This window comes from Helicoverpa zea, chromosome 13 (genome assembly GCF_022581195.2).
Source record: "Helicoverpa zea isolate HzStark_Cry1AcR chromosome 13, ilHelZeax1.1, whole genome shotgun sequence".
Taxonomy (NCBI): Eukaryota; Metazoa; Arthropoda; class Insecta; order Lepidoptera; family Noctuidae; genus Helicoverpa; species Helicoverpa zea.
The window spans coordinates 1025256-1049852 of record NC_061464.1 but is presented as its reverse complement, the minus strand read 5'-3'; the positions used below and the strand labels follow the sequence as shown (position 1 = coordinate 1049852).

General features: G+C 34.4%; 2 protein-coding genes across 2 annotated transcripts in view; both read right to left on the bottom strand.

The window, feature by feature from the left end:
• LOC124635509 overlaps nt 1-24597 on the bottom strand; it is a 162122-nt gene that overhangs the window by 70757 nt on the left and 66768 nt on the right. The gene's annotated exons all lie outside the window — the stretch shown is intronic.
• On the bottom strand, nt 19227-20420 carry LOC124636001 (putative nuclease HARBI1). Its single transcript, XM_047171962.1, has 2 exons — nt 20338-20420; nt 19227-20159 (listed from the first exon to the last, which is right to left on the bottom strand). The coding sequence occupies exons 1-2, from the start codon at nt 20418-20420 to the stop codon at nt 19328-19330; spliced, it is 915 nt and encodes a 304-aa protein (XP_047027918.1). The 3' UTR covers nt 19227-19327.

Genomic DNA, 24597 nt, shown 5'->3' with positions numbered 1-24597 from the left:
ATTGTTTTACTGAAAGTTTCACTGAGATTATATAGTCTTATCGTCAAACTCTATTTTAGTTAATGTTTAGAGTAAGCTACACATAGATTCTATTTTCATACATTGCAGTACAATATGTGTAATTTAAAAGGGACCTCTAAAATAAGAGGTCCTTAAAGCCTTCGACCCACTCAGTAGCTACTCGGACCTTTTTCTAATTGATGCTTCAAATTTTAATTTTACTTCAGAACACATATAATATTTCATGAGAGTTTCCTTTACAAAATTGTCATGGAAAGGAATATGGCAATTTGTTAGAAGCTGATCATGTAAGGACCACGATCTTTCTAGATTTGCCAGAAGAAAAAAAGTATCTTAATATTCTATCTTGGTCCTGCGTTAAGTCAACACCAAATTGCTCAAGGAATACTCAATCTTAAACGCTGGTACTCATCTGCACCCATTTGGTCTCGAAAGCGATCCGAACACAGTTGTGAAAAGGCTAGGTAGATGACAAGCCCATTTAAAGTAGTCATAGACGGACAAATATTTGCATTTACAAACATCATCAGCCTTTTTATCGTCTCTCTGCTGGGCACAGACCCCCTCTCACACAGAGAAGAATTAAGCTTTAATCATTTACAATATGACTAAGAACTTGCACAAATTAAACTAAATTGCCTTGATGTCAACCCACTTGTCTGGGATTTGAAGAAGATCGTAAATCTCAGACACGTGAGGGTTGTGGCTTGATTGTGCGTAAAGACTTGGCTAATTGAGCTGAAGGATGTAAGTTCTTCAGACGTATCCGTTTCACAACTAATTTGATTCATTTATAACCCCCCCAACCACTTAAGACGTATCATGTTGATTAAAAAAAAACTACGTTGCATGTACTAGGTATGTATATTAATAGATCATAGAGGAATTATATTACCACGCTACCGCATTGGGAAATATACTGTAATGATAGCTGTGTTTTGTGAAATAAATAAATAAAAATTTTCATAAAAATTAAATAAGTTATTGATAAGATTCCTGGCTACGTTCCAAAAGGTGAAAATAGAACGAGTCTATTACTTAAGCTTCACGAGTGAAATGTTATACAAGGCAAAATCTCTTTGTACCCCACCTGAAACAGACCTTAGGGAACAAATTTTCGCACAAAGTCAATAACCCATTCGCAAGCTGAAGCTAGGCTATCTGTTTGCCATACCTTTAAATCGGTTTAGAAGTTTTCGTGTCAAAGCGACAGAGACAGATAAACACAAGTCTCCGTCGCATTTGTAATATATACTATAGTCTGTTTTTTAATCTTGTAGACTAAATTGACACTTGCAAAATGTCAAACTTTCTAATAATTTTGCTAGCTCTGTGGTGCAGTGTTGTACTTACGATACCGGTTCGTTGAATCGTAACTTTTTATCTATAATAGACGAATTTAATATTCATTCAAAGTTTTATATTTAAAATTCACGTACGTACACATGGCTGTACGACGTGCTACAAACTGCCAGGGATATCTGACCACGCAAAGCCATGCGTAATCATCAAGGATAAGCCCATTATTTTCAGGATGACTTATTGTAAAAAGTTACGATTCAACGAACCGGTATCGTAAGTACAACACTGCACCACAGAGCTAGCAAAATTATTAGAAAGTTTGACATTTTGCAAGTGTCAATTTATACTTCGGCCGTTCAGAGAATGCGTTCCTGACACCTATCAGTTAGTCACGACTAGTGATGGGCACAACATAACACTGAGTTCGTTACCGTTCCTTCAAAATGAACCGCCGCATTATTTTAAGATTATTTTCGTTTTAAATTGGCGGAATCATTTGTTTTATATTCTAGTTATTTAAGTGGAAACCAAAAAAAGGTAATATTCATATAATAAAATTGTTTTATTTATTCTTTGTTACAAGTACATTGAATTGAATGTGCGAACAGAATATTAATCAGACTCCGATTTGCTTGAGGAGGTGGTGTCTTCATCATCATCTTCGCCTACATGTATAATTATATTATTATCAATAACAGAATCAATCCTGATATCTCGGTCTAACAAAAGCCGGGTAATCAAATAAAAACAGATCGAAAACACTTGAAAAACGTGGTCTATGCGCACGAAACGACAACGGACGACTGTTTTAGCGTCACAAAATGGCGGCCCATAACGCCATTTGGGGTTACCATTTTTAATCTAAGTATAAAAATGCGGTTTGGTCATAGTTTTATTTTTATATTTCATAAACGTTATAATTAAGTCTTATAGTCCATTATTTTCCAATTCTTAAAAAGAAAATCAAAACGTATTATTTTATATTATAACTGTATAAGAACAGATTACGATACTTGCCTGTTATTTTTAGCACAGCACTACAAAATATAAACCGCTGACATAACCTTGTAATAGCGCAGTATAGATTTAGAAAAATATTGTTTACCAAGTTATTTGACACTCAGTTTGGCACAAAATTATAACATTCATTGATTATTGATATAATAATGTTGTTTTAATGCTCCTCAATTGTTAAAACGGTAAACAACCAGCAAAAATATTTTTATCGTAACTGCAACGCCATTGCAAAGTTACGTCGTCAGTTCAATCGCGACGTGTCAGGAACGCATTCTCTGAATGGCCGAACTATAGTCTACGAGATTAAAAAACAGACTATAGTAAGAATTATTCTCTTTCCCAAACCAAGGGCAAGATCACAAAAAGCTAACAAATGACAATCCATCTTCCAAGAACGTCTATTCAAAACTAACACAAACATAGATTCTCTCACAAAAAACTAAAACTCCTAACTTGAACTAAATTGCGAACAATAAAAACGCAAAAAAATAAATAATATCGAAACAATACGAGTTGCAATAACTTGCGTGACGGAACCCATGGTATGGCATACTACTTTTTTACCCAAGCCATTGAACTATTAACTACTATACAAATACAGTTGCAAGCAACCTTATTACAACGGCATAAGTCATCATTTACCTTGCAAAATTCCCTACTTTTATTTTGTCAAGCTGTTATAAAAGTCGATGTTTTATTGCAGCTGTGGTGAACCTTCTTGCGTGTCAATAAGAGCGTTATTTCCTTGATGGAAGTGAATAAGTAAATTGGTTAAGTTGGCATAAAGTTGTCTTGCTAGAAGTTCAAGGTTTTGCTGAGTTTCCGGATGATTACTGTTGGCAGTTACTTGGGGGATAATTCACTTTTAATTGGCGGAGTTTAGTTCACGATGAGTGGTAGAAAGTGTACATTTGTTCTAAGTTTTGTAGTTTAAGACACGTTAGCAGAAGAAATATGGTGACCTGTGTTTGATGATCTCATCAATATTATTCTTCATTCATTATCCTTACTTAACATTATAAATGGGAAAGCAAGTCAGTCAGGCTTTCACTTCAAAACCAGTGAACCGATTTAAATGTGGTCCACAGATAGCCTAGAGCCTGAGAAAGGAGAAAGAATATACATAGACAGCCCATTAATCGAGGAAGGCTACTTTTTATACAGGTGCGGGATATAGTTCCCTCGGGATAAGTGTGTAACAGCGTGCCAGTGTAGTTTTTAATATAGCGTAAGACATCAGCCAAAATGTAAGTAGGTACTTTAAATGGTGATATTATTAAGATTAAGTTATGACTGTAATATTCTATCTAGATAAATGAAAAGACATCTAGATCTGGTTGCTTATGATTTACTATTCAAACGTTGAGGTCCTCGACTTCTTGCCGTCTAGTTAGGTTAGCTAGGTTTCTTTGATAAATAACTATTGCTAGTAAAATAAATCTTGCAAAGAATAGACAGAACATAATCATCATCATCATCATCAGCCTATCGCAGTCCACTGCTGGACATAGGCCTCTCCAAGTGCACGCCACTGAGATCGATTTTCGGCTAAATTCCTCTATAACAGGACATAATATTAAACAAATATTGTAGGTTATTATTAGAAGATATAACGCTCAGAAACTGCAACATAACCCCACAAATCTCAACAAACTAAGCTACACAGCAATTTTCCGCAAAATCATAGCAAGAGCAAATCTATCATGTTTCAAAATAGAGCTGTCCAACTTTAATATTTCCCGGAGTAAGATCGCGATAAAAATAACATGCTTCCAAGCAACCACTAGTGTTGTGCAACGGACTCCGGACTCCGGACTTCATCATGCCATCCGATTCCTCGAAGATAGTGAGAAATAGAAAATTCTTATACATATTGGCATTTTATATTAAAGTAGAAAACATTTTTAGAGTAATTTCTGTGAAATTCCAATAGATGAGAATGCTTGACGGAAGCTGTTTCTGTTTATCAATTTATTTGATCGCTTGCTATTTTTGGTATGTTTAAGTGAAGAGTTGGTCAATTTATTCACCATGCTTTTTACGTAGAAAAGCAGATCTGAAGTGGACAAACACATTTGTATGATAAATAAGTATTAACAGACCGCTATGTTGCTATGAAGTTTGTTCATGTTCATCATTCTTTCTCATCATATTATGTCCTCTTTACAGCTATAACACTAGGAAGCAATGAAAAGGCGACGTTATTGGGAATACTATCCAATGCAATTGACGAGAAAAAAGAGCTCATTTAGTTAGCCTAATGTCAATGAATGGTTTTAATTTTTCTGATATTATGATCTCTTACCAAATAGATACCGATCTCCCTGATAATTTTCTTCGACGCTATATCTAACCGGTCCTATTCCCAATACTATGTCCCATCACTTGATACACTCCCAATTGGCTTGATATCCAAGAATATCTAGGGACAGGCAAGCCGATCCTGACTCCTTGCTAAAATAGGATGCTAGCATTCCCAAGAGATATGATTTACTGAACAGCAGGAGATGGAAAAATTGCCACTTTCAGGGATGGTTATGGTTATTTTAATAATTCATAGTGGTTTGTGGTGAAGACTGTATTATTGTTTGTTTGTTAGAGAATAGAAAGGTTTAGCTTCGTGGTTTTTTATGACTAATTGGATACAATTTTTGGGCTTAAATAAATAGATACCAGAAAATGTTTTAAATATCTTGTGTCCATAGTTTTTAAAGTTTAACAATAGGTCAATGTTGATGTTTTTCAGATGATGTTTTCAGAGCTTTAGCTGTACTTTCTAAGTATATCTTAGACACCATTGACTGTGTTTCGGATGGCACGTTAAACTGTAGGTCCCGGCTGTCAGTGAACATCCTTGGCAGTCGTTACGGGTAGTCAGAAGCCAGTAAGTCTGACACCAGTCTAACCAAGGGGTATCGGGTTGCCCGGGTTACTGGGTTGAGGAGGTCAGATAGGCAGTCGCTTCTTGTAAAGCACTGGTACTCAGCTGAATCCGGTTAGACTGGAAGCCGACCCCAACATGATTGGGAAAAGGCTCGGAGGATAATGTTTTCAGAGCTTTAGAGTGGTTGATGAGTAACCCTGGTTCAAGCATTAGGCATAAAGGCATTGTTATAAAAAAGCAGTAGAGCAGTAGGTACTAAAGCTTGTACTTTTTTTAGGACCGCGTTTTATAATAAGGTTGATGAAGTTTATACCAGCACCATTGAAATAAAAGGTTCTAAAACAAAAATCAGGCCACCAACTCATATATCAATTAAAACATTGCCCAAAAACCTTATCAACGTTTATCTCCGCTAATTCTTCACAAATACGCATCCCATTACCGAGAAAGTGACCTCGGTTGGTCACGACTGTACAATTACACCGCACAATACATTGCGACAGTACCATTACGAGTTTTTTGTAATTTTGGGAACTTACATGGGAATTAGAACGAGGTAGATATAAGTTGTAATTGATTTTAAGATCGTTTTGTTTTTTAGGGTTCCGTACCTCGAAAGGAAAAAACGGAACCCTTATAGGATCACTTTGTTGTCCGTCTGTCTGTCTGTCTGTCTGTCTGTCAAGACCCTTTAACTTAAGAACGCGTGGACGTATCAAGCTGAAATTCATATGAAATACTCGGGACTATTGTCCCTTTAGGCTGTGAAAATATCAAGCTTCTAAGCTAAGCCAATCAAAAGATACAACCGATTATGTCGATATTTTCAACAAATTCTCGACACTCGCAAAGGAATCAAAACCTACAGGGTACTTCCCGTAAACTCAGAATCTTGAAATTTGGCATGAAGCATTGTTATATAATGCAAATATAGGAAAAATTGCGAAAATCTCATTTTTTTTGTTATATAATATAATAAAAATATTGTAATAAAATGAAACTTACTACCTTATTTCTCACGAACGAATAAAGGTACCAAATTGAAATTTATACCAAATACCTAGGTCTATTGTCCCTTTAAGCAATGAAAAAATCAAACTTCTAAGTTAACGCGATCAAAAGATACAGCAGTTTTACCGACACCTTAGACGAATTTCCGTCACACGCTAGGGAATCAAAACCTACAAGGTACTTCCCGTGAACTCAGAATCTTAAAATTCGGCACGAAGCAACGTTATATAGTACAGATAAAGGAAAAATTGCGAAAATGATAAATTTGAAGTTACATAAAATATTAAAATATTATTTTTGCTTACATGACATAAAATATTTTTTTAATAATTATAAACTTACTACCTACCCTTTTTCACATGAACGCGTAGAGATATTAAAGTTTTGAATAAAAAGTGAAATTCATATCAAACACTTCTTAAATATAATGGCCTCTAAACTGTGAAAAATTTTAAATCATTCAAAGGTCATTGGGTACCTTAGTATGAAAACCATACCCACGGCGGATACGAACGAAATATAGCACAGTATAATGATAAAGGCTCTGATTTACTATGGCATTAGTCGCATCAATGTGAACCATGGGAATCTAGAGAAAATCAGGTGTAAACATCAAATATTTTCCTCATTTCAATGGGGAATTTAAACGACCAAGTTTGACGGATTTGAGAAATCATTTCTTTGTAGTGAAAGAGTATACTCGCCGTTTATTTCCATTGTCATCAGGTCAGGATCTGATGATGGAAATCCTGAGAAATCGAGGGCAACTATCAGAAATTGTAGGCATGCATAGGATTAAAACTTGATTCTCAGATGTATGTCTAGTGATACTATCAAACAGTGAAGGTTTAGAGCTTATCTGATGATGGAGACGTGAGAAAGTCGAGAGAACTCGGTATGTTTTAGTTACGTCGTGTTTGGGCTTATATTATTCGTATTGACGAGAACTTTTCACAAAAGTTAAAAATAAAAACTTTTTACAAAAAAAAACAACTTCTAAAACAACAAGAAAACTGTTTATATGCATCGGTCTAGATCTCGGTGGTTAAATAAATATAGATGCATCCTCTAGACACCGACTTCTAGACCGATGCACCTAACATCTTTTTAATTTCTTTCTTGCTTTTGTTTTCTTGTTGCTTTTTTATATGTTTGAAGTTGGATTTGTTTGTAAAATGCTACAAAATAAAATAATGCCGACTTTATAAAACAAAGAAAGGGACAGAATTACACTTTTGTCAAGGCTCTAGAAACGTAAAGCCAGCAGCCCCGAATCCTACTCTCTAGAAGTCGTTGTTACAATTCGACAGCTACAAGTCGTCAGGCGGTTTCGAAAAAAACCTGAAACTGGGGCTCTTTAGGTGATTAATCCCTCAAAAATAAAAGATCCCATTCCTGCAATGGCTGCTTTAACCCAAGTTAGTAGTGAATTCTCATCGCCTAAAATAAAATAAGCTCCAACACAAGGTTACGTTATAAATTGTAAAGGAGTTCCCATAACTATATCTGATCTTAGCTGTCGATCCCACAATGGCAGTGAAACCTATCTTTGTGGAAAGTCTTCGCCAATACGAATAAAATAAGCCCAAACACGTGGTAGTTGCAACATACCGTTCGGGAGTTCCCTTGACTCTCTGTAGTCTCCATAATCAAATCAGCTCCAAACCTTCACTGTTTACCAGTACCCTCAAAAATACACTCACATGTCTGGTTATGACTCGATCCGTGCCTACAATATTCAAGACTTGCCCTCGATTTCTCAGGGTTTCCAGATCCTCATCAGATCCTGGTCATCCGGATTGGCACCTTCCTTCTTTATGAAATGTCTTTAACAATAAAAACTAGCATTGCAACCTGTACAATCCTCTGAAACTGCTTGTCTTTTATATTTTTCAAACGATCCTGGACATTCGTCTCCATGGAATTTTAATAAAATATTTATATTCAAAGAAACGTCATACCATTCTCCACGATTTAAAACTACTTTGATTCATGTCCGCCACTTTTTACAAAGCGGGTCAGATAAGCCCCATCTTTAAGACATAATTAGTTATTTTCAATCAGATTTCTGAATGATGACTATAAAATGTTGTATATAAATAAATAACTTCAATAAAATAACTTTTACAAGGTACTGGCCTACTATTTTAGTTATATTATAAAATAAAAAATATTAACTATTTTGACTCTCACGAAATTATCATAACTATGATTGTTCTAAACTAAACGGTTGGCGCGAAACTCACTTTTTATAACACGCTTTTTATTAGCTTCACCTGTATGTTTGTATGTTTGTAGGTTTGTAACCGACTTCTTTGGGCGCGATTTTGACCCACTTTAAACGGCCAGATTTCGTTCAAACTTTGTAGATTTATTGAGGACCGATGACAATACACTAATTTGATAAAATTATTCCATTTTTAACCGACTTCCCAAAAAGGAGGAGGTTACACGTACACATCGATTACTCCGAGGTTTATAGACCGATTTACGTGATTCTTTTTTTGTTCGACTCGGAATAGCTGCCAGTTGGTCCCATAGTCATCAGATCAGGATCTGATGATGGAAACCCTGAGAAATCGAGGGCAACCTTCGAAAGTTGTAGGCATACATAGGATAAAAACTTGACACTCAGGTGTACGCCTAAAAGCACTATTCAACTGTGAAGATTTGGAGCTGACCTGATGATGGAGACCAGAGAGGGTCGAGGGAACTCGACAACTGAATATGTAAACTACCTCGTGTTTGGGCTTAAATTATTTGTATTGACAAGACCTTTGCAACACTGAAGGTTTGGAGCTGACCTGATGATGGAGACCAGAGAAAGTCGAGGGAACTCGACAACTGAATATGTAAACTACCTCGTGTTTGGGCTTAAATTATTTGTATTGACTAGACCTTTGCAACAGTGAAGGTTTGGAGCTGACCTGATGATGAAGACCAGAGAAAGTCGAGGGAACTCGACAACTGAATATGGAAACTACCTCGTGTTTGGGCTTAAATTATCTGTATTGACAAGACCTATGCAACAGTGAAGGTTGGGAGCTGACCTGATGATGGAGACCAGAGAAAGTCGAGGGAACTCGACAACTGAATATGTAAAATACCTCGTTTGGACTTATATTCTTTGTATTGATGAGAACTTCCCACTTGTATGGATAGTGACAACTATTCGTATCACTGAAAAGCTTTAAATAAAAAACTTTTTTACAAAAAAATTAAACCGGCTTCCCAAAACACTAAAAAGCAAAAAAAATACTAATTTTAGGTACATCGGCCTAGAAGTCGGTGGCAAAATTAACTTAGTAACATCCATTAGACACCGACTTGTAGGCTTTTCAATTTGCAAAATATGATTTTTGCTAATTTATATAATTTTTATCTATAAGGTAAGAAAATTAATTAAAATTTTCTATAATTTTTCTCTACAGTCGATAAGGCAGGACTCGATGTTAATTTTTATTTCCAATAATTATCTTTAGCCGTTTTCTCTAATATTGACAAATTTTATACTAAAGAGAATTTTAATTCTACAAAACAAATAATAGTTTTAAAACAAACTAAAAACTAGAAAATAAATAATAGTTTAAAAAAACTAAAAAACACTTTTAGTTTTTTTTTATCTATACAGTATTTGTACGGCACCCTCGGTGCGCGAGTCCGACTCGCACTTGGCCGGTTTATTTGTGAATATATTAACTGCATTTTGTTGAGTAACCGTCAGTCACATAAAGCTCCAATGAAGTTAAAGCTTCTTTAAATCTATTGCTGATTCTTTCTTTCTCAACAAGATAAAAAGTGCTTTGTGCAACTGACGGTAAGAGGTATGTGTGTAAGTTTTTCAAATTCATCGACAACTGCCTAGCCTTTTCCCAACTATGTTGGGGTCGGCTTCCAGTCTAACAGGATGCAGCTGAGTACACATGTTTTACAAGGAGCGACTGCCTATCTGACCTCCTGAATATTTGTGAATAAATTAACTGCATTTTGTTAAGTAAAAGACAGGTGTGTAAGTTTTGCAAATAAATTGCATAAATGGTGCAGCTGTGTACCTTATCATCTTCATAATCTGACTTTGCAAAGCATTTCAGCATTTCTTCGTCATCATATCTTGCGTGAGGGATAGTTGTTATTGCAATTAATAAATGTATTCAAATTAATTATTCAAATATTCTCTCATTAAAACTATATCAACATACGAACATGCGTAGCTAACAATATTGAATTTTATAGTAGTTCAGCAATACGCTCCTATTAGCTTTTGCTTAACCACGTGCTGAAAGGACTGAGGACTGAGTGATCCTGTGGACGCTGGTGGAATTGGAAGGAAAAGTAAGGCATTCATTATTTAATAACTGGTTAGAGATTTTTCACGGAAGAGAATCGTTCTTGTAGATATGCAGTTATGTTTATAATTCTTTTGAAGTGATGTCAGGCGATAAACTGTTTCTTGGAAGTAATTTACCGTGATAAAGATACTCTTCAATATTCACGTTTTGCTAATCTGTGCAAGATATTATTAAGGGGCAGTTTAACTTTGTTTCTTTAGATTTTTTTTTTGTATTTCACAGGAAAGTACTTGTAGGACAAGACAGCGACAACGTTCGTATTAATAGAGCCAAGAACTATAATTTAAAACATAGCCCCATAGGTTTCTAGACAGCATTATTCAAGACTTTTGTATGGAACTAATATATCTCCCTCGTAAAAACCTAAACTTATTTTGAAGCATCAGCTTCGACGCATTTAACAATACACCAAAAAATAAACATGTTACATCAAAAATGAATCCTCATTGGAAACCCACCTAGATCTTTGGGAAGATATCAGCTTACCAGCGAGGCAATCCAATCAGTTCGCCAGAGGCAGGTATCGGGGAACGGCGTCGATCTCGACAATTCAATTTCCTTATTGTCACGCCAACCGAATATGGATATATGTATTACATGTTAGGTGTAAGCGCGAATTTTAGACCATTTACGTAAAGTTTAAAATAGGGGATTATCTTCAGAGGTTTTACGGATAGTTTACATACATTTGAAAGAATTAAGTTGACAACTCATCCTGGATATATAGGTTTACAAATATTGGAAGTAATCCCAAGCTATGTAACAGGGTACTTACCCTAAAAATGCTATTGCATAATTGTCTGCCCTTGTAAATGATATACTTAATTAATATGTAATGCCAAAACCCGAACCACATATCCATTAGATGAAACATATTGTGTTATGTATAATTAAGAAGAACGATACAACAACAACAAATAACATCAATAACAGCTGAATTGCTTCCTCAATTTCTTCCAAAAAGTGAGAAACTTACATTTATACTTCAAGGCCTAATATTCCATTTAGTGTTTCTTGAAGGCCTTACTACATTTGTCTAAACGATTCTAATTTCCCAGACTTCATGCTGCCTGAATATTTGATGCTACATTTAAACAATTCAAACATCATTGTATCTAATAGGATTCACTGTCTGTCAACAGTCAGCCGTTTTCTATTTCATTTCTTCTCTATTTCGCAGAATAATTGACAAACGCCTCTTCATCACAAGGATTTAATAAGAAAACATTTGTTTTGTGATTCAAAATAATATTTTGGTCCTAAATCTTTCAATCTTTTCTCCCATCCTATGGTTTTCCAAGGGAGGTAACTTCCAATTTAAGTTTTACCTAAATCGTTTCCATTATTTTATAGTAATACACATCTAGATTTACTTTCAGAATTAAAATGTTAGTACGGAAAGGATATATTTTTAGTTAAGACCATTATGTTCAGCCTGTTTCCCTTCCAATAATATATAGCGTATTCCTACGTTCTAAAGCTGTGTTTAGTCATTGTCTAGTCTATTATGTTTTTCTAAATGTCTGCTATTTCCTCTCATGTGGCGTGCTTCAGAATTTATTGTCTCTAACTTTATTTATTATTTCAGTTTAGTGCGTAACTTTAGTACCATTTAGTGTCCTTACATTATTGCTTGGTTGGTATATAAAAATCAGCTTTAACGACCACTTGGATAGTTTTTATTATTTTTTTTTAAACTTTAAACTTATTTTTTACCACCATGTTGTGTGACAACAAATTACACGCACAATCCTTAAGATATGGTAAATAGCATGACTTTGTCTTCGGAAATGCACCTCAGAATTTACAAAAGGAAGCAACTTAAGCAGAAATACACAATCCGCAAATAACATTAACAGGTCCCAGGTGCCAGGAAACGAGCCTATAATCATACAATTCTACTTTCTCCGGCTTGCAAACTGTCAATGTTTCTAAACATCGTATTTCCTCCACTAAGTATAGAATATACAACACGCATTCCTAAACAGGCTACAAATAGATAGAGCCCTCCTCACCACATCTTATAAGACTTGAGCCATCGACCGAAGCGCTGTGTTCATAATACATTGCTGACTTTACATTAACGCTTCAACCACGAGGTCTGTTTGAACGAGTAATGTATTAGGAATTGAATTAGGTTTGGATAGTTCGCTTTTGAAGGATGACGCAGCTAAATCTTAGATGGGATTTTGTGCTACTGTGCACTTTGAATTTGCTGCGTAATTTATATGGGAAGTTTTGAAGATTCGATTGAGGAAATATTTGGCTTGCAATCAAATGGCTTTTATTAATATGACAGTTCCAGCTTTAAGTTAAAATAAGACTTCTCTTCTTGGTTTGAGTATATGTATATGCGATATGAACAGATGATAATGAAGGTAGACTTATATAGCAACAAAGATAAAACATTTCATGAAGTGCTATCCAAAGCAAGATCCTAATAATATCCTATGACTCAAAATCATTTAATACCACCACTTGAAGATCACGCATCATTTTATAATCCAATGCATTCCAAAGCTTATAGTTTATAGCCGAGTTCATCATTCCGATCTGCCTGCATTGCTTCTTTATCTCAAACACTATCCAGTTTGCGATCAAGGCCTATTTATAAAGGACCTGCATGTCTGTTTGTTTCCACACTGAGTGTATTAACATCTGCAGTGTGAGTCAGATCAGTATTGGTATTGCATTTGTTATTTATTGATTGTATGGAGTCCTTGTTTATGGCAGCTTTGTTTTAATTTCACTTTGTATCGCCAGTTGGACCGTGTTACGTTGACGTAAATACGTTTCTAAGTAAATTTTGCCTACCACGAAATGTCTCAGAAAATATCTGATATCCTAATCACCCTTCAAGACTGATAAATGTAATACGTACTTTGACTATCCTACCAGCCATTTTAAAAATCCTAGGCTAAGTACATTATGGATCAAACGGTTCAATAACTCGAATGCCGCAGTTGGTCATAAAACAAATGATATTGAGCATCATTAAAATGGAAATAAAAAAAGGCTGAAACGTCCAGTAATAGGAATTCTTAAGCCGAGGTAGGAATTCCTTCGCTTTATATTTGCGGGCTTTATTATAAGGCTGCAGGCTTCAGTTTTATATTTTATGAGCCTTTTATATCTTGTCAGGCGTAGTGATTAGAGCTATGTGATATTTTTTACTATTGGTCATTAATGGATAGGTAAGTGGAAGACACTATTGATTGTTAAAAATTATGTTAATATTTTGGGTGGTAAATATGAGACAATTTCATTATTTAGAATACTTTGAGTAAGTTCATCAAGAGGGTAACTAAAACACTACATAATTGTGCAAAGAATACAATGCAAAGACAAAACCGTGTTACAAAATTCTGATAATGAAAACTACTGTATTATTCACACTGGGCAATGAAATTATCAAGATGATAATGTTTAAAGAACAATACACCATGCACCAGGCGACAGATATCAAAACAATTGAATGTGTAGATAGAATCGCTACTGTTATGTAAAAATGTAATGTTAAACACGTGCCTACAAAAGTCGTTGCACGAACTGTTAATACAAACTTGGAGGTTTTCACTCGGTCATCAAACCGCCAACTCATTACTAAGACTGCAACCGTGACGAATGACGCCGTGAACATCATACTAGCGTGACAAATTATGATAAAATTCTTATTTATTAATAAAATTGTTGATTAGAGCTCTTTGTGAAACTGGTGGTCCGAGGAAGTGTTTTGTTGATAGGTGCTGACAGTCATCAAAGCTGTTTTTGGTTTGAAGGTTTCTAGATTTTTGATGACAGAAGACATAAAATTCAACTTTAGATTTTCCTTTATCAGTTACCTAGTTCTACGACTGATATCCCACAACTTTCTCTGGTATAAGCTCTTTCAATATCAAAGTTATTAGTAGTTTCAGAAGATTTAAGACTTATTTGTTTCTGGAGTATTTAACTGCTTGTTCTTTGACTATTCTTTCCAAAATTATTTTTCTAGTTATAATAAGTTTTAATAGTTGTTGTAGCTTATAATATAATATGTTTTGCATAAACTACATCAAATACTTCAGTATCAGCCACTAGTTTCTCTTGATGCTGTTATTACAATGTCTAAACTCCGTGACGCCAAGTGTTGGCGACGTCAAATCATGCGCAGGTTTTTGTCACATGTTATAATCTACTGTGATTTTTGTAATTGCTGATTTGTATTTATCGTTTTTGCTCTTAGAAATATGATTGAAGAGTTCATTGAAGCTTTATTAGCAATTGTTATGTGATGGGTATTATTGGAAACAGAGTTAATGAGCTGGTAGCGGTAAGTCCACTTGGTTGTTTTGTCCCTCAACTTTTTATCGTTACCTTTGTTTATTTGTGAGAGGAATATATGTCGTGAACATGAAAGGCATGCTAAGTGCTCTCCTGAAGATCAACATAGTATTAGCTTGCATTTCATTAATATATTCCAGTAAAGGCGTCAGTATTATATCTAACAGGTATATAGGCTCAAAACTAATTAATGAATTGTCTTACATGACAACACTAGAAGTTTTATAGTACAAGACAAGTTTACGATTTCATTATCATGAACGATTTTTTTTTGATGCTGTTATTGATCTCTATTGTATCAAACATGGCTTCTTGATATCCTTGGATATTGTAACGCTTGGTTACACATTGGGAGGCCCCAGTAATCTGCTAAATTGCTAATACTTTGTAGGTTGAAGCGTGTATTGTATTAAATCAAGCAAGATAGGGCCCTTTTCGAAAACAACATCATCATAATATTATTGTCTTAATGGGCCATATACAAGAATTACCTTATATTTTTGACATGTTAAAACCCGAACTCTTAGGAACTTGGAAGTTGGATATCAGAACCGTCCACAACTGAAATCGAATTCAGCCACAGATTTGGATTCACACTGATTACCTAAGTTGCTATCAGCATCATCAGCATCATGAACAATCCACCAGTTTGTGAACCCTGGAGTAAGTAAGTCAACTAGACTGTATCAAATACACCACAGAAATTTTCAAAACACCAACAGCCTACTCCAAATTCACCAGTATACTAACTCCGGAGTAAGCAAGTCAACTGGTCTGTATCATCCACGCCACAGATTTTTGACAACACCAACAGCCTACTCCAAAATTCATCAGTACACCAACACCACAGCAAGCCAGTCAAATAGTCTGTGGCACCGCATCGAATCCCCGCTTTCTCTCACGCTCGGCTAACAGATGCTGCGGATGAGCGCACATTCGCAACCCGCTTAGATAGGCTCTCGGATTTTAAATAACACGCTTATTATGGGAAGGTCAAGTTTAATCTGCCTTTCGTGCCTTTTTTGGTTTTGCACCTAGTGGTAAATAATGGTCTTAGAGTTGCGTAGTTTGGTGGTCTTTGTTGAATCTGATCTTGGCCTTTTGGTGTTTGTGTACTTTACCAATTCTGTCATAGGATTTCCCAGCAGTACAAGTTAGGACACTGTTCATCGTATATTTGGGGCCTACTTGATGGACTCTCATTCGTTTTGCTCTGACCACTATCTCCGATCACTTATTCTATTTCCTTCGAATTCAATTCGTCAATGTTTCATATACTTAGGTATCTTTCCCAATCCATCGTAGTAGTGTTTATGAGAACTAAGAATGCGCATAGATGAAATTGCGATTTCGAAATTTAAAATTATTTACCACTTGCCAAATATTTATTTATGAAAAGTAGATGGAATTTTTATCAGTCTATGTTTGCTTTGAACAAAGAAAGGGGTTCATAACACTTGGAGCTAAAAATTTCAATAAATAGAAGGAATCTTAGGATCTTGAGATCAATAACCTTGTTGCAATCTGTAATAGGCAACAAACAGAAACAAAAAAGGAGGTGCATATTGCACCAATTATTTGCATGCAAGCCACACATGCAATAAACCAAACGCAGGTGCAAAAAAACTATCAAAATGTGCAGAAAAAACTGTACAGAGGTTTTTATATCTGCAGTTTTGTGTTATCAGGTGTAATACGGTTGTTTTCTTTGAAGAGATAAACGGAGAAATGCATGTTTTTATTTTTAATGTCCTACGTGTTACGTGTTTAGGTAGCGAGACTGTTGCCATTTAGGTGGCTTTCGCTTAGTTTGGGAGACAGTGATAACACCTACAGCGCAATACATTAACTTGTGATGTACATATTAGAAATAATCCTGTGAAACTGTATAAACTGAGACAAAGATTATTTATTTATTTATTTATTACACATTTGCCATATATTTAGGAGGTACATATCAAAGTATACCTTCCATAGCGAGAGATATTTTCCTCAATTAGGATATCTTAATACACACAAACTTATATGATAGCGTTTCTTTGTAGTTTTTGTTTCTTAGTGTACTAAGAATTTGAGTATCGTGAGCTTCTCTTATCTGTATGTGCATAGCATACATACTTCATCTACCTACTACATATTTATGTGGCTTAGGTATTTAGAGGCGATCGAAGGTCAACATCGTTGTATGAGATAAGGATCCAGTCAGTTCGTATGTGTGTATGTACTAATGACTGCATGTTATAATTATTTACATTTGTAGCTTGAAAAAGAAGGAACAATATTGATACCATGTGACTTAAAAATAATCTACCGTCGTCTGGTAAAAAATACTTTCAAGACGTAATCCGTCTTACTACAAAAAACGATTTAAACAATGATCTTACACGAGTTTAGCTAAACTCTGTCCAAAGCGGTAGACACGTATTTAGTAGCTGTTTAATTTTCGTTACCACAGAACGATGTTTAACGCGTATCTCGCTACACAACACGTAGACAACGTCAATCACATTCATTTTATTTTGCTTTTGGTAACACAGCAAAACATTCGTTCATCCAGTCCATTACATGCAGATAGCTTACAAGTCCTTTCATACTTTTATGTGATGGTCAAATTTTATATAATGTTTTAAATACTTCAATAAATTAAGGCTTAGATTTTTTTTTGTAAAGAATGTAATTAAAATATAAATATCACTATTTTGGGGCAAAGTCGTTTACGAACAGATGAAACGGTAATATCCAGTGAGTGGAATGGAACGTTCTCTAATGTCAATTTTGTCATAATTTTAAACAGTTTTTCTATTTGATTTCGTTTCGAATTATAGAAATAATTCTGCTATAGTACGCAAATTATTTGGAAAACATGGAAGAAACTAAAAACAACACAAATACACGTATACGTGGTGAAAACTGGACCCAGGAAGAAAAGGTAAGAATCATTTTTAATAGATACCCGGTAATTTGTTATCGAAATGTTTCCTAATACATCTGCTTCTCCATTCTAGGATCTGTTTCTCGAAATAATGCGGGAGTCCGCACCTATTATCGAGAATAAATTAACGGATACTAACACTATATAACAGAAGAAAAAAACTGGAATGGTTGAATATCCAAAACAAGTAAGATTATACTGAAACAAGTTAAATGATATGATGCAGTCAGTGGGTTGTTTTAGGGGCGGCTTTTATATCAATAGTGTGTAAAGGCTTAAGTACTAGCCCACACATCATATGAATTACCTAACTTTTGTTCTAATTACATATCTGTGACAATGTTACTTTTGCTGCAGACTCAAAGAACTAACTGGGAAACCCAGAGAAGTAGTTCAGTTAAAAGGTTTCTGGAGGCGATCTAAGATAGCCGCAAAAAAAAGTGTGTCACAACACCGAAGAGCGTTACATGCTACTGGTGGCGGGCAGCGACCACCTTCTCCCTCACCAGAAGACCTTAAAATACTGGAGTTTTGTCCAACGGATTTTGTTATTGACGAAAACATTTATGATAGTGATTCGGTTCCACAAGCTGTATTAGTAACTGTATTATTGTTATTTTCTTCAGTTATTAGATAGAGTAGATAGATGTAATCAAAGTAGTAGTAAACGAAAGTAGTTTGTAGTTGTTTTAACTACAAAGTAAAATGTACTTATTATAAATATGTATAATATGTTTCACTTCCAGGTCCCAGATGAACCTCTTGTCATTGAAGATAACAACACTATACATAGACGCGATAGCACTTTGAAAGACTTAGATGAGGTAAAACCATTTGTATTTATGAATAAGTACCTACTTAATATTTGAAATGATTACAAAATTAAATAAGCTAATGATGCAATTATTTACAGGATTTTGATATATTAGAAGAAGGTGAAACTGTTACAGTAACTGCTGATGTGCACAACAAAGAGGTATTTAGTACCTACCTACTAAAATTTGTTCTTATTTCATAATGAGTCTTTATTTGATCATCTTCACAACTACCATTAATTAAAACATGATCTTTGTTACAGAATAACAAAGCCCCAAGTGCAAAAAAAACACAAGTAAAAAAAAAACATGTAAGTACTTAAATAATTTTTAATATGATATTTAGACTAAAAATTTATGTTTTGAATATTTACACTAATGTTTTCTTGCATATTATAACATATAACATAATATCGCTTTGTTACAGTACCTGCAAGACCACGCTGCTCAACAGCAACCTTGAAATCAAAAAGCAAGCCATGGAAATGATGGTAGAAGAGCACAAACTTAAGATGAAATACCACAGGCAAGAGTTGGCCCACCAGGAATTAAAACATAGGATGGAGATAGGGAAAATAGAAATAGAACTATTAAAAAAAAAACTTAAAGAGTAACTTTTATTCAAGCATCTTCATTTTAAGTGCAATTATTATTAAGTAAGTTAATATAGTAGCTAATTAAAATGTTGATTAATAAATTGTTGTCTTATTACGGCACCCCTTACTGTAGGTCTCTGAGTCTGTGATCTTGAGCTTTGACGATCATATCGTATAATATCTAAATCTTCGTTCATGTCTATAGCAATGCTGTGAAGTACGGCCAAAGCTACAATAGTTGTTTTGGCCGTACTTAATTTCATGAACATTCCTCTCAATAGGCATCTGAATCTTTGTTTCCATAACCCGAAACACCTTTCGATTGTATTCCTTGTTCTTATATGGGCTCGGTTGTAAGACTCCTCTCTATCATTGCTCGGATTAAGCACTGGCGTAAAGAGATATGGTGTACACGCATAGCCACTGTCTCCTAGTAGTCGTCCATGAAACTCACCACGTTCAAACCTCTCCTTCAACGTGCTTTCATTGAATATGCGGGAATCATGGGCGCTTCCCCTCCACCGTGCAACTATGTCTCTGATTTTTAATTTTGAATCGCAGACAACTTGGACATTGATGGAATAATAGCCCTTGCGATTCACATAGGCTTCACTCATATCTCCACCCACTCTTCTTATTTTTATGTGAGTACAGTCTATGGCTCCAATGACTGTGGGGAAGTCACATATACTTCTAAATCCTCTCATGGTCTCCTGCTGTGCCTCTAATGTTGTCGGCATATTGATGAACAAATGGGCTTTTTTCGCCAACGCTTCCGCGACATTTCTCGCAATCTTGCTTATAGATTGTTGTGATATGCCTTGCATGTCCCCACTGTCATCTTGGATCTGAAACGTAACCACTAATTTATAGCATAGGTAGGTAAGTATTTGGTCAGTGGATATCCTACTGTTACTTATTAAACAAAAGTTATGATTTAACCAATCTTACCTGATGACGAGCCCAATGGCGTAAAGCACAGGCTACTTGTATTTCGGGTAATATGGTATTACCACGAGGATCGCTTGGAAGATCATCTACTACTAGATCCACTATCTTCCTAGCAAAAGCTTTGCTGAACCTATACTTTTTTTTGAATTGGTCGTCGTCGTGTTGTTCGAAAGGATTAATCCTCACACGGGGTACATTGTTGTCACGAATACTCTCCATGACCTTGTTAGGAATTTATAGTCTATGACATTTAAAAAATGTAGGGTTGTTAGTCTATGAAAAAGAATGACTGTGGTGTGAATTGTCATAATGTAAAAACTAGTGAGAACAATGTTATAATTCCTAACAAAATGTGATTGTATTTCTTTAACTATTAATAAAGGCTTTCAAGAATACCAGAAGTTTGAATACCTACAATAGGTTATGGGCCCAGAACGAGAGAACGCCCGAGAAGAAAAAATTAAAAACCGGGATTGGGTAATGAAAAACCCAACATAAAAAACAAGTGAAAAAAAAAACTAAAAAACAGTAATAACAAGGAAGAAAATAAAAAACGGTGAAAAACTAAAAAATGGAAAAACCTGAGATAATACAGATAGAAAAATTAAAAGATGCGGAAACATTTTTATTGTGGAAATTTGAATTCAATATACACTTAAAAGCGGCAAATCTTGCAAAAACAATTGCACAAATAAAAGAAGATGACAAGAAAAGTGACTTCAGTATCAAAGATGCTCAGGCGCAAAGAATTATCATAAGCAGTATTGATAAGAAACTAAAAGGTCACATAATTAATTGTAACAGTGCACGTGAAATGTACGTAAAATTATGTGAAATATTCGAAGGTTCTGAGCAAAGAAACAAAGATGCATTATTACAAGAGTTTTTCACATATAAGAAACAAGAGAGTCAATCGCTTTCCCAATTAATAAGTGAAATAGAAAATTTACAATTTCGTATAAGTCAGCTAGGAACAAAAATAGATGATGAAATGGTCATATCCAAAATACTAAGCTGTTTACCAAATAATTTAAACTATTTTATAACTTCTTGGGAATGCATGGCAGACGATAAGAAAACCCTTCAAAATTTAACAAACAGACTTCTGGCTGAAGAAAATCGAATGTTGAAAGCAAAAGAAAGTGACAAGCAGCTAGCATTTCAAGCTACATCTTCATCTACATCAAAGAAAAAGTTTAATGCAATAAAATGTTTCAAATGTAACAAAAAAGGGACAACCATGAAGATAAAGACTGTAAGTTTAAAAATAAACAGTGCTCAATCTGTAAAAAAATTAATCACAGAGAAGAAAATTGTTTTTTCAAAAATAAGAATAAGAATGAGAATGAAGAAAAAAGTAACAAAAGAATAGAAAAGGCATTTTTTACAAACGGTGAAATTCAAGAACCAAAACTGAAAGAATTTGTTGTAGACTCTGGGTGTACTGCACACATGACCAAAAATGTAGACATACTAAAATTTTTTGAATGCAAACCATCATCTGTTTTGACTGCAAATGAAGAAACAATAGAGGTGAAAGGGACTGGTAAAGTCATTGGCAATAAATGTACTCTTAATAATACCCTGCTTGTTCCTGACTTATCACAAAATTTATTATCGGTTAATGCAGTTACAAACAATCAAGGAGTGGTTATATTTACCAAAGATAATGTAAAAATATATAAGGAGTCAGAATTAATATTAACAGGAAAAAAAGAAAACGGTTTATATAAAATTAATTTGGATGATAATAATATGCAAGAAAAAACACTGTTAATGAAAGAAAATGGCACTGCCTTAGAATGGCATCAAAGACTTGGACATCCAGGAAAGAAAATATTAGATATATTACCAGATGTGGCAGATGGAATAAAAATAAATGGATTAAGGCAAATAGACGAATGTGAAATCTGTACACAAGCTAAACAAACAAGACTTCCATTTAACACAGTAAGAAACAGAGCCAGTAGACCACTTCAATTATTACATACTGATGTATGTGGACCGTTCGAAAACAAAACGTATGATGGCTATAGTTATGTTTTAACCGTCATGGATGATTATACTCATTTTACAAAAATATACTTGCTTAAATATAAAAATGAAGTTAAAGAAAATTTAAAACATTATATAGAAGAAACAGAAAGAGAGAGAACAGAAAAGGTATCTACCATAAGATGCGATAATGGAGGTGAATACACAAGCAATGATTTTAAAAAATGGTGTACTGAAAAGGGAATAAAACTAGATTATACAGTACCATACTCACCACAACTAAATGGTAAAGCAGAAAGACTAAATCGAACATTATTAGATAAAACCAGAGCATTACTATTTGATTCAGGGTTAGATAAAGAAATGTGGGGTGAAGCTGTATACTGTTCTACTTATATTATAAATAGATTACCAAGTGAATCTTTGAAGAATAAGACACCTTATGAGATGTGGCATGGTAAAAGGCCTAATATATCTAATATATGCAAGTTTGGTTCAATAGTATATGCTAAACAATTACATTCGAATATTAAGAAACTAGATCCAAGAAGCAAAAAGTTAATCATGATTGGATATACTAATAATGGATATAGATTGTGGAATAAAGAAGAAAGAAGAATTGAAATAGCAAGGGATATTGTTATAATTAATAATAATAAGAAAATTGGAGAAAAATATGAAGAAACAGGAAGTTCGGTGATAACAGAAATAATACCAGGTAATAATGAAGAAGAAATAAATCAAGAAGAAGAAAGTGATGACAGTTATTATGAAATAGAAGAGTTAGAACAACAAAGTAATGTAATAGAAGATAACATCCCAGATATTATTGATGAAGTAGAAAATGATGAAAATAAAGAAAGTAATACTGCAGAGATAGAAACTATAGAAACTATAAATACAAAACGACAACGGAAAAAACCAGCTTACCTGCAAGATTATGTATTACTTACGTATGATGAAGTCATGAAGTCTGCTGAAAAGAATAATTGGGAGAAGGCCATAAATTCGGAGAAGGAATCATTGGAAAGTAACAATACATGGGAAATAGTTGATGTAGGAAGAGCAAAAGGACACAAGATATTGTCAAGTAAATGGGTATTTTGTATAAAAGAAAATGGTACTTACAAAGCAAGACTTGTAGCAAGAGGCTTCGAACAGCAAAGCATTGACTATCAAGAAATATATAGTCCAGTAGTAAGTCAATCAGCAATAAAATCATTAATAGCAATTGCTGCTTCAAAGGAATATGAAATGATAACTTTTGATGTGAAAACAGCATTTTTGTATGGCGAGTTAAAGGAAGACATATTTATGTATATTCCTGAAGGATATGAAAGACAGCCTAATAAAATTTGTCATTTAAAGAAAGGACTATATGGGCTAAAACAGGCACCAATGACATGGAATAAAAGATTTACAGAAACTTTAAGGAAACTTGGACTGAGAGCTTCAAAGTCGGATCAGTGTGTGTTTTTTAATGAAGACAAAACTATAATATTGGCTATATATGTTGATGACGGTTTGGCCATATCAAAAGACAAGGAAAAGTTATTACAGATCTTGCATCAATTGGAAAAAGAATTTATCTTAAAAACATATGAACAACCTCAAAACTATATAGGTTTTGAAATAAAAAGATCAGAACAAGGCATCTTGTTGCATCAGCAGAATTATACAGAAAAATTACTTAGAAAATATAATATGTATGATTCCAAAGCTGCAGATACTCCATGCATTGTGGGAAAGGAAAATGAATCTAAGATGGCTACGTCAAATTTTCCATACAGAGAACTAGTTGGTGGATTATTGTATTTGTCAACCAGGTCAAGACCAGATATCAGTCAAGCTGTGAATGAAGCAAGTAAAAAGGTAGAAAATCCATCAAGGCAAGACATATTAGCAGTAAAGAAGGTGTTGAAGTACTTGAATGGAACGAGAGATAAAGGGATTTTGTATAATGCTGGGAAAGATATTACAAGATTGCATGCATATTGTGACTCAGATTATGCAGGTTGTACAGAGACCAGACGAAGTACAACAGGGTTCATAATAATGTTGGCAGGTGGACCTATAGCTTGGTGCTCCAAAAGACAGCCGATAGTAAGTCTATCGTCAACTGAAGCGGAATATATAGCAGCAGCAGATTGCGTTAAAGAGTGTTTATACTTAAAGACTTTTATAAGTGAATTAATTGGTAGCAGTATTAAGATTAGTTTGAATATTGATAACCAGAGTGCTATCCAATTGATTAAAACAGGTTCATTCAGCAAGAGATCTAAACATATAGATGTGAGATTTTATTTTATACACGAAAATTATAAGAAAGGATATTTAGATGTTATATATTGTCCTACAAATTATCAGATAGCGGATATGTTGACGAAACCACTATATAAAG

What these genes read in the sequence shown, in the direction of transcription:
- LOC124636001 (XM_047171962.1), bottom strand. Translation starts at nt 20,420, where the DNA reads ATGGAGAGTATTCGTGACAACAATGTACCCCGTGTGAGGATTAATCCT. An exon ending in GACGACCAATTCAAAAAAAA is followed by an intron (nt 20,160 to 20,337) that starts GTATAGGTTCAG and finishes AATAAGTAACAG; the next exon opens with TAGGATATCCACTGACCAAA.